The sequence below is a fragment of the Musa acuminata genome, chromosome BXJ1-3, assembly GCF_036884655.1.
Source record: "Musa acuminata AAA Group cultivar baxijiao chromosome BXJ1-3, Cavendish_Baxijiao_AAA, whole genome shotgun sequence".
Classification (NCBI taxonomy): Eukaryota; Viridiplantae; Streptophyta; class Magnoliopsida; order Zingiberales; family Musaceae; genus Musa; species Musa acuminata.
Window position 1 is genome coordinate 3,557,559 of NC_088329.1, and position 11,531 is coordinate 3,569,089.

Here is an 11,531-nt window from a genome sequence, read left to right on the forward strand (position 1 = left end):
GTTACTGCACACAGTCTTATCCTTGTTCTTGAAGATAAAGGGTGGCCATGCAAGAGGAAGCAACTTGCCGTTGGTTGACTCTGATGTGTATATATAGCATAAGGATCGGAGAGGATAGTTATAATATGCTTAAAGTCAACCAAGTTGATGCCCAAATGAGGTGAAACAGAGATAGCTGATCAGAAGGCGAATCCATTGTTCCTGTCAACTTCATTCGTTCTCTGCATGATGCATCTGAAGAGCCAGCCAAAACAGTTGATTCCGCAGAGTTTATCTGATCTCTCAAGTTAGAACAACAGCTCCACCTATGTTCACAGTTTGCAAGTGACAGGAACTGAAGGTCTCATCCGGTCATCTTGCTGGTTTCTGAAGTCTGCTCATGAAACCATGGAGCATATTAGCCCCTGGGAAAGCCACATGGGAATAGGCCTCCTTGCAGACCGTGGTGACTCCACCATGCACGAAGCTCTGCACAACAGTTCATGCCCATTAAGCAATTTGATCTCATCTTATCATGTGATACAAGCTGTCTTCTGAGCACATCGGAGAGAAGGAAACATAGTTAAGGCCAAATCACTGTGTGTTATGTATATGTATACATGTATGTTGAGATTCCCTGGAGGATTTGGTGTCAAAAATTTTGATTTGCCATTTTAGATTGGATTCATTCTGATTAGTTTGGATCTCTACAGCTCATTCACATATCAACAGAGCTGCATCTCAGAACAGACTGACATATAAATGTATATAAATATATAAAGAGAGAGAGAGAGTGCAGTACATGTCTATTGTGCAAATGACAAGGCTGAATTCTTGCAATAGTTTGACTTCAGATCTCTGCAGCTATAATATTAAGAAAGATCATGGAAAGAAAATAAATCACAATTTTTGCTTATTTTTCTCAATGAAACAAATATGATAAAAAATAATTGGTTGGGTTCCACCTTGAGTAAACTATGTCTTGATAAGTATTTGACCAAGTAAAATCCAACAGGTGGTTTCTCTGTTCCATTCGATCGGGTCGAGGAGGTGGAGACAAGAGCTCGCATGTACCCCGACCTGTACCCTCATGGGCGCCCACTCAGATTGAGTCATTGTGTGGACGTGGACCCCACTATATTACATCAAGTCCGCCCTCGACCGTCCGATTCATCAATGTAGCAGACCAACACATCAAGAAAGGCCGTGCGTACGGAAATCAAATGCCAAAAATCCATGGCGAGTGACCCGCAATCAACGCTCAGTGGGGATTTGCTGTACTTGGCCGTGGCAGGATCCAGATTTTTCCGCCGATGATGTCAGCGTCTTTGGATGAGTTGGTCCACTTGGAAGTGTGAGCAGGGAAGCTGGGTGCTGTCGTGATGAGGACAGCTGAGCGGCAGCAGACCGAGTCGGCGTCCGGGCAGAGCAAGACTCGGCCGAGTCGCCGTGCCTGCCTCGGGCCGTGGGGTCCTCCGGGAAGCTTCATGGAAGCTTCGTCCTTGGTTTTGGGCCGTCCTACGTGCAATCGCCGTCGTCCTTTTCCAGAGTTGAATCCCATAAGAAAAGAGGGAAAGATCGATACTCCGATTCCGATCGAGAGAGAGGCAAGTGGAGCAGCTGCTGTAAGGAACGAGGTCGGATGGAAGGACCAAATGCCCCAAGAATCGAACACCGCAAGGAGGCATCACTTCCTCCAATCTCTGTGAGTCTTTCATCGCAACTCGTTTGAGTTCGGCGAGACCCGAGGAGGAGAAAGAAAAATCGTAAGTTGCGGCAGAAATTTTTCAAAAATCGAACAAGCAAGGAGGAAACACTTGTTCCTTTCGATCTCCGTGAATCTTCCATCGCAACACGTTCGAATCCGGTGGAGACTCGCGGAGAATAGAGGAAAGCCTGTAGGGTTTTGGTTTCCGTTCGGCCAAGTTTGGGTTCTTTGCCACATACCACTTCGCCATCTGAGAGAGATCTTGATGTTGAGTATTCCAAGTTGCGGATTTGCTTGCCAGATTTTTAGGATCCGCGATACCTTCTGATAATTCATACGTTACGCGATCCGAAGGACGAAAACGAGCAATGGTTAGTCGAACCAATTTGTTCCCTGGTTCCATCTGTTATTGATCTGTTGTGCTGTGTTGATACTGGTATAATTGTAGTGAATCTTCCTGCTTGATCTCCATTTTTAGTTCTTGATGTTGCTTCTTGTTCTTTTGTATGCGAAACTGGAACATATTGGATTAGGCTCAGGCTTTAGTTCTTGGAACTATTTGAATCTTCGCCAGTTTATTTTGAGTTTTTTTAATGCTTTTAGAAAGCAGATTCTCATGGTCATTACTGATGCATTTGAGTCTTCTATCTTTTCTTGGATGGTCTTGGATTCACAGTAATCGTCCTCAGAATAGAATGATTCTGAGTTACTTAATGATCTCCTTAACTACCTATTTGCACAAGAAAATCTCTGGTATTGGAATGCTGCAACTATCAGGGACTGGGGATAGAATGGGGGAAAAAGAGGGAGAAAAGATAAAAAGAAAATAGAACAGTGAGGACTCTTATGGCGTTCTGATAAATCTCGGTGGAAGGTTCAGTGCTATTTCAATGTGTCAAGCATGAAAAGTGAGTTAACATTTTCTTTTAGTTTCAGTAGCACTTACAGCAGCAAGAATAACTAGACATTTTTCTGACTATTTACGATGGTTTTGTTCATCTTCTATGCCTTGATTAGAAATAATTTGTGTTCCAATAAAAGTCATTTTCTTGCCATATTAGGTAAGTCTTCATGTGCTAAACCTACCTATCCCTTTTGGTAGTGTAGAAGATAATAATTCTACCTCCCTTCTCCTCTATGTTATCCATATGATTAAGTTCGATGATCCATCTATGAGGCCAGACATGCCGACTGTATGCATCTTTATGCATTATAATGCTAATGTTGGGGAGTACAATCGATTGTCATCCGATCAATAATAACACCCCAGTGAGAAGTGGGTAAAGATTTGGTTGACTTGGTCTAATGGGTGTATTACTATATAACCTGGTTTATGTATTTTGGACTAATAGTTCAGTCTCAATAAGTTAATTGGATAATTATCCTATCAAGAGGAGTCATGACAAATAATATTAGAGTTGACATAATATCAGCCATAATGAGAGACTCAAGTTGGAAAGAACTACCCGTTAATGGGATTAGAAGGCACGTTATGACATGGAGCCACTACTGAGTTAGGCTCATGTGCAACATATTAGGATGAGGTTAGGTTAGATACTTGATGGGTACGTTAAGCCCTTAAGTAGAAAAATTATAATACTTAAAATTTTAGTATCACATGGGAAGCGGACGTGAGACTATTAATTTCAGCTTAAGTATTTTGAACCAGAGGTTTAAACTCAATAAGCTAATGATCTAATGAGACAGATATCCTATCAGGATGGGTCATAACAGATGCAATTGATGAGTCATGCTGGGATAAATTTAGTTTTTTGATCTGTTATAGTAAACCATGACTTCCCAATTTTATTTTATTTTTTTTTGTGATTTTTCTTCTCTTGGGTGTTATGTTATTGTCAATGTTCTTAAGTTCTATAAGGTTTTATCAGTTGATTTTGTTTTTGTTTTTTTTATGACAATAACTTCCTGCCCTTTCCTCTTCTAAAAGAAAATAAATGTACAACAAGATATAGAAAACTTTTATGGCTTTGTATGACAATTTTCCTTATTGATTTTTTACATTCTTGTAATGTAATTATTTTTTGATGTCTTAAATATGCAGATGAGACCTGTAGATGAAATGTAATTATTTTTTGATTTTTTACATTCTTGTAATGTAATTATTTTTTGATATCCTATCAGGATGGGTCATAACAGATGCAATTGATGAGTCATGCTGGGATAAATTTAGTTTTTTTATATCTGTTATAGTAAACCATGACTTCCCAATTTTATTTTATTTTTTTTTGTGATTTTTCTTCTCTTGGGTGTTATGTTATTGTCAATGTTCTTAAGTTCTATAAGGTTTTATCAGTTGATTTTGTTTTTGTTTTTTTTATGACAATAACTTCCTGCCCTTTCCTCTTCTAAAAGAAAATAAATGTACAACAAGATATAGAAAACTTTTATGGCTTTGTATGACAATTTTCCTTGTTGATTTTTTACATTCTTGTAATGTAATTATTTTTTGATGTCTTAAATATGCAGATGAGACCTGTAGATGAAAAGGAAAGTTTTGCAATGGAGGTGGAGACAATTGTCGATTCATCAGTGTCCTCAGTGAAGAGATACCCTCCTGAGATGCCTCATAATGGTCCTCTTTCAAGTGTTGCCTATTCATGGATCCTCTGGAGAATACTAAAAAGATTATCCAAAAGCATTAAAGTTGTTATATTCGGCACAAAAATTAACATTCTACTACCTTTTGGACCTCTTTCAATTGTTCTCCATTTTCTTACTGAAAATCATGTAAGCCAAATTTAAGATAGCATTGTTACCTAATATTTCCATTTTCTTTGCAGTTTTCTAGTTGTAAGTGCTACAAATGTTAGTCAGCTATATGAAACTAACTTAACCAGTATTTCTTTGGTAATTAAAACCCCGGGTTACTTGCACACTGAGTGATACTTAGATGGAGTTTGCTTAAATAAATAATAATAACTGTGAATTATGAGCATGGTTATTTTATCTAGAGAATATAGTACTAACTTCGATGAGATGACCAATTAACAGGAGTCAGGACCACACTGCTTAAATCTTTGCTTCCTCCGAGTACTATCGCATAGTCCATATACTTGGTCTCATCATTATAGTAAAAGTTGCTTTTATTTTTTAAAAATAAGCAAAAAACACTACTTACTATCTTGTTTAGTTTTTTTTACTAAGAAATGAGAATAACAACAACAACAAAACCGTAGGTCCCAACTATTTGCTGGAACATCATCACAATCTAATTTTCTTCTTTATACCTTGCAGGGACTAGTTTTCTTCTTCAGTTTGATAGGTATTACTCCTTTGGCCGAGCGTTTGGGATATGCAACAGAGTAAATTATGCTTTATTTGTGAATATAAATTTTGACAGTGCTGCACATTTTCCCTCAAATTTGCTAATTGTTATGTGCTACTGTCATGATGCAGGCAGCTTGCTGCATACACTGGTCAAACAGGTACATTAGAGATTGTAACAGTTTCATCTTTTGTAAATTTTATTCATTTTCTTTTTAAGTAGCATGATACCTCATAATGCTTCCATCAACTGTTCCAGCTTCTTTCCGAATTCTGTTCTAATCAGATGCCTGTTGCACTTTGATTGTAAATTCTCTTTGTCACTACAGTTGGAGGATTGCTAAATGCTACTTTTGGGAATGCAACAGAAATGATAATAGCTATGTATGCATTAAAAAATGGAATGATTCGTGTTGTTCAACAATCATTGCTGGGCTCTATATTATCAAATATGCTACTAGTTTTAGGTTGTGCCTTTTTCGCGGGAGGGGTAGTCCATTCCAAAAAAGATCAAATCTTTAACAAGGTAGGACTTTTGTACACCAAACATTTTTAAGTTGCTATGTTTTAGATTGGTCTTTATAGACTTGATATACATGTAGATTTAATATGCTACAGGCTGCTGCTGTTGTGAACTCGGGATTGTTGTTGATGGCCGTTATGGGTTTAATGTTTCCTGCAGTCCTCCACTTTACACATTCTGAGGTGCAATATGGCAAGTCAGAGGTTGCCCTTTCAAGGTTTAGCAGTTGTGTCATGCTTATAGCTTATGCAAGCTACCTTGTTTTTCAACTCAAGAGTCATAGGAATCTCTACCATCCAATTGAAGATGTGAGTCACCTGATGCATCTTGGAAATTTGATTTCAGATGTAGCTTTCTCACACTGTCGATTTCATATTTATTAACATCTTTGTTTGTAAACATTTTGATGTGTTAGTCATTGTTATGATCTTCTTTCTCCCATTAACCTATGATGCATTTGCATCAGAGTTCATTTGCTGAACCTGCATCTGATCTTAGGATCAAAATGTTTACTGTATCCCATTGCGCGTTGGGATACAGAAAATACATGTTATTTGAACATTCTTGACCTTGCAAATACATGGTAATATTGTTCATGAGTGAATATTGGACAATCACCATGCATATCTTGTTTTCCTCTTTTTTATTCATACCATACTACTAAGGAACTGCTAACATATTTCCTCAGTGCATGAACTTAACCTTAATATTTGGCAAATAGGGCTCCATACATGTAATTCACCGTGCTTAATTTCTACTATTTTCTAATTGAATTTTTAATGGTGCTTTGAGCTTGACAACAGTTTAAGCACAGTAGAAAGTAGAAACCTTTTTTTTCCTTTTATCACCAGGCTTCTTGATGTGTACTTTGACATCAAAGTCCATGCAATAAGTGGTGAACATTACCAGATAACTATTTAAAGATGGCTAGAGTACTAAGAAGGAGAAAAATTTTAGTGTTCTGCTAAAATTGTAATGCATTATGATTGAAATTAGCACTATCACTGTCAGCATCAATGATTTTCACCTTAATAAAGTGTGAGGAATAAAGCTCAAAGATGCAGTTAACCTATCTATTTGCTATAACTAATCTATTAGTCCTCTTTTTTTTTATTTTCTTATTTACAAGGCTTAATAAATCCTTTATGAGATGACAATATTGAGATAGATTTGTGAAGTTACTAGGAAATATAGAAAAAAAAAGATGATATGGACATGTGCACAAGAGGCCTATATATGATAGTCCAAATGGGTGAAATGATTGTTATTCGTATATAAAGGACTATTTCAAAATATTTTATTAAAAAATATAAATATTTTTAACTTAAATAAAGATATGATGGTGACAAAAGATCCATGTAGTCAAGACCCAAATGGGCTCCAACTATTGGGACTTTACTACTTTGTTGTTGTTGATTTTCTTATTACTTTCTGTTTCTGTACTTATAGTATTATTGATCTCTTAATAAGATTTTCTTCAAAAGATAAAAGCATTAGGTAAGTTGATATTTTCTATTTCTCAATGTAAAGGCATCTATGTTTTTGTTTTCTTTGGCTTTTGTTGCACTTGATGTCTGGCTTTGTGTTTTCTTAAATTTGAAAAAATGTTGGATCATCTAGGAAGAGGGGCTCAATGAGGCTGATTTGGATGAAGATGAGCCTCCAGAATTAAGCCAATGGGAAGCAATATCATGGCTAGCAATTTTGACTCTTTGGATCTCCATTCTGTCTGAATACCTTGTTGATGCCATAGAGGTACATCAATACTCATATTATTTATATTGGACAGTTTAGAATTGTCATATTAATTATTTGTGTATTTTCCTACACAATTTTTAATTTGAAAAATGTCAACAAACTTGATTGACAAGAATTCATGAACTTATCTGAGTTTAGTTGCAAAGAAAGTAAATGATCATGGAAGAGATACTGCTGGGACTTAGAACAAGATGAACTTCCTGAGTATTATGACCTGTCTAAGAATATTAATCTTTGTCTAATCTGGCAAATACTCTCTACTCATCTCATCAAATTGCAGTTGAAAAACAGAGCTTAGTTTGCCTATTGTATCTCAAATAATACTCCATGCCTCCAATAATAAAAAACTAGCTAAATTCATGCTTTGCATTGTTAATATACTTTTATATGTTGGATTCTGTAGGCATGTACCATCAGAATTCGACATTTATATGTTTCATATGTAGAATTATTTAGTATTACCATCATTTCACCCTACAGATCTCCCTGTGGTGATGACTTCAGTGCAACAGGTTGAGTACCAATAGAACAAAGCCAATTAATTATTACCATATCTTCAACTGTTTTTCCTCTTTACTAATTATTTGAAAATGTGAGGAAATTTCATGATGTGGAGTTTAAAGACTTGTTGTCTTTACTAATTAATTTATAACTCTTTAGTAACTGCAATCAAGATTAATCTGTTTTTGCAAATTATTAAACTTTGTTGTGAGCTCTACTAGCTAGCTACTATTTGTTAATCATCCTATGATTCAAAATTTTATGCATATCCTGACAATTTTCCCTATATATTTTATCATAACTTATCTAACTGGCAAGAACACTGTGATCCTTTTAAATATCTTATTTTGTCTCTGCATCTTTGATTAGGGAGCTTCAGATGCGTTGAACCTGCCAATGGCCTTTATCAGTGTCATTTTGCTCCCAATTGTTGGGAATGCTGCTGAGCACGCTAGTGCAATTATGTTTGCCATGAAAAATAAGCTTGTAAGTCTGAGATGTTGATCTAGTGGATTAACTTTACACATAAAATTAATTTATTTACCTCCTTGTTTTTTCTCATGCAGGATATCACTTTGGGGGTTGCAATCGGATCATCTACTCAGATATCCATGTTTGTGGTAATTTTGAAAATTTAGCAATTTTTAAGGCTTCTTCCTCTAAAGCTTCTGCTGCCATTCAAGCAAACTGATGTAGATTCATTACATGCAATTCGCATATTTTTTAATTTGTCTATCAAACATTAATCTTTCTGATGTAGCACTTTATAATAATTTACACATGCTTCTCCAATTCTTGCTGAATTAAACTCCACTGCATGTGAATTTCTGAATTAGTTTAGCATATTTTTGAAGATTTTTTTTGTTAAATATTCATCTCTCTCCTTTTTTTTTAATACATTGATGTTAATTATTATTTGTTCTGCTGGTAATTGTAGATTCCATTCTCTGTGGTTGTTGGTTGGCTCATGAGGCAGCAAATGGACTTGAATTTTCAGTTATTTGAGACAGCAACTCTCTTTATAACAGTGTTGGTTGTGGCGTTCATGCTTCAGGTGGGTGCACAGATTATTAAAGATACACTCATTCTTCTGGCTTCTTGAGTTTTACAGGCTAAATTTCTGCTTCTCTACTCAGACATTTAAATATGAGATGATGAGAATAAAACACATAGGTAAAAGGAAAACAGAAGGAAACAGTAGTAAAAAGATTAAAACATTTAATAGCATGTGCAGTAGCAAAGGAAAAGGGAAAAATACAAATGGATTTTAGTGGGAATAAAAGGGATTAAAAGAAGCGTATAATCCTTTTGTTCCTAAATTTGGTTTTTTTTTACTTGAATCTTGCATGAGTTTGAGAAACGTTAACTTCTACTTGGGATATATGAAGTAGTATTTTTCATTATTTATTATTTCTTCTGCATTTTGATGATTATTTAGATGCTTGCACTGCATGGAAGTCTTTAACTGCTGTGGTTTCAGACTTTCAGCGTATCTTTCTCAGTTGAATTTTGTTGCCAAGTTTAAGACCAATAGAACCATTTGACCTTTCTTTCCAACAAGTTTTCAAATAGGAGGAATTTAGTGTCATCTAAACATAATCTAACCTATTACTTCCTTTTTCAGGATGGCACTGCAAACTATTTCAAGGGTTTAATGTTGATACTCTGCTACTTCATTGTCGCTGCAAGTTTCTACTTCCACACTGATCCTGAAAGTAAGTTGGAAAGAAATTTGGCACATGCTCTTAATTTTTTTAAGCTTTAGGACTGAACTAGAAAACTCATCATTTAGTATTAGAAACAAATTTAAAGGATAAATTATGTTGGTATTTTAGACACACTGGTCCAATAGCCCACTGAAGTACACACAATACAGCATGTAGTTCTTGATTGAGTCCATCAAGAACACTTTTTCAGTTGTATCTGCACTTCTCATAATTAAAATATGCAAAATTTGGAAGAGAAATCGTCTGACAGACATCCCATTTTACCAAAAATTTCACATGGTTGCCTCAATGTAACCATGGTGATGAAATCTTATTTACTTGTTGACTACTGTCTCTTCACTATTTTCAGAAGACGATTGATTGACTGGAAGGACCATGTCAGTACTCGTTTTGAAAAGGACCAACTGATTGTATTACTGACGACTTAGGTGCTGCGTCATTTCCCTGAGGAGTTGAAGGCATGATGAAAGTGTGATTATTTGAGCGCTGGACTACTATGAATTAGAATCAGTGAACTGCTATGGTTTATTCCAGTGCCATAGTTCTCTTGCATAAGTTTAAAGGAGGCAGGAAGCCCTTTTAAGACATCATCTTATCTCTTTTTTTCTGTGAACTAAGTTCCCTTGGCAGAAGTGAACTCTGTTGGCATGTTTGAAATCTTTCAGTGGTCTTGTGGAGCTCAATAGCTCTATGCACTTCGAAATTTTGAAGCAAATCGATTCAAAGATGTAACCATAATTTAATTTGAGGATTCTTCATTTTCACATAGGAATTAATTTTATAAATGAGTAGATCGAAAGTATCAGTGGATCATAGGAAAAGAAAAAGAAAGGGTGTACTCAATGCCCGAGGTGTGAGGAGAAAGTTAATGTACGTAATTTTATTTTAAATATTTTTATAACTCGAATTTGATCTTCTTTTAGGTTGTATTAAAACTCGTTCTTATCATTGGATCATATTGTTTGTTAAAAATATATGAAATAGCGGTAGATATAATTTTTATTTTTTGTTAAAATTCTCTTTTATTGTTGCCAATAAAATTGTTTTACCTCTTGTGATTGCAATATTTATATTTGTAGTATCATTATGAGGCTAACTATCTGGGCCATTCATGGTGAATATTTTCTGAAAGGATATAGCTATGCAAAGACCAGTAAAATGACAAGTAATGTTCCATGAATTAGTTTCGTAATTGAGAAAGTTGGTATGTCATCATTTTGGACAGAGAAGGGGTGTATGATTAGCATATAAGTGTTATATAGCAAACAACAAGGATTTTGTAATGTAAATAGCAAACATGGCTCATAAATAAATATTTCCATGTGGTGGAAGAAAAGGCTTTTTGGGGACTGATGCTTCACCTGACAAGTTCCTCTGTCGGCTTGCCACCAAATAAAAGAGATGGGAATTTGTTGTGTCTCACATGGAAGTAAGCAGAGATGTACACTTTCAGCTAAATATTCCATTTCTTAATAGCCTTTGACTTCTGCTCTTCGGGCAATGTTTGATAAGGTCCAACTTGGTACACACATACTTGAGTTGAGAAGGGTTAGGATAATAAAAATCACTTTTGAATTGAATGATTAGTTCGGTGTGGTGACTTAAAGCTAAGAGATGGGAGTGTATGATGTTATTCTCAATACCGTCCCTCCCTCCTATAATCAAATTAATATTCTAAGATATGCTCAAGTAGGAGGAAAGGAGTGTGTATAGATTTTAAAGATTATGCTTGAAATATTTTTTTGTTCTGATTTGAATCTTATTTATTTGTTTGTTAAGGCATCACGTCAAGCTCCCGAATATTTGCCGAGACTTTTTCCAAAAGCTTGTCTTCAACTATGGGAGAATCTCATGTACTTAATCCATTATTTTTATACATATCTCATACTGTCAGCAACTATTCTAACTCTTAAGTGATATGGATATGCTTTTCTCCTCACAGAAGGTCAAATCCGAGGCAGATCAATCTTACTTGCTTCTATTCGTGTTAGCTTACTAGGTGTAATTGGCCTGCAACATTCGATCTGGTCTTGACCCGGATCACTTCTGG

General features: G+C 35.6%; 1 protein-coding gene across 2 annotated transcripts; it reads left to right on the plus strand.

Annotated features, from left to right (window-relative positions):
* The first annotated feature begins 1,522 nt into the window (after nt 1-1,522).
* Nucleotides 1,523-10,068, plus strand: LOC135617268 (vacuolar cation/proton exchanger 3-like). 2 transcript variants are annotated; one of them, XM_065117313.1, is made up of 12 exons: nt 1,523-2,058; nt 4,175-4,435; nt 4,943-5,010; nt 5,105-5,133; nt 5,302-5,498; nt 5,591-5,803; nt 7,116-7,250; nt 8,124-8,240; nt 8,321-8,374; nt 8,692-8,808; nt 9,379-9,469; nt 9,831-10,068. In XM_065117313.1, the coding sequence occupies exons 1-12, from the start codon at nt 2,056-2,058 to the stop codon at nt 9,839-9,841; spliced, it is 1,296 nt and encodes a 431-aa protein (XP_064973385.1). In that variant the 5' UTR covers nt 1,523-2,055; the 3' UTR covers nt 9,842-10,068. The 2 variants fall into 2 exon arrangements, with proteins under 2 accessions (XP_064973385.1, XP_064973390.1); XM_065117318.1 differs by lacking the exon at nt 1,523-2,058 and adding an exon at nt 2,392-2,595.
* Nucleotides 10,069-11,531: the final 1,463 nt, after the last annotated feature.

Coding starts and splice junctions, on each gene's coding strand:
- LOC135617268 (XM_065117313.1), top strand. Junction 5,134..5,301: donor TGCATACACTGGTCAAACAG/GTACATTAGAGA, acceptor TTGTCACTACAG/TTGGAGGATTGCTAAATGCT. Junction 5,804..7,115: donor TCTACCATCCAATTGAAGAT/GTGAGTCACCTG, acceptor TGGATCATCTAG/GAAGAGGGGCTCAATGAGGC.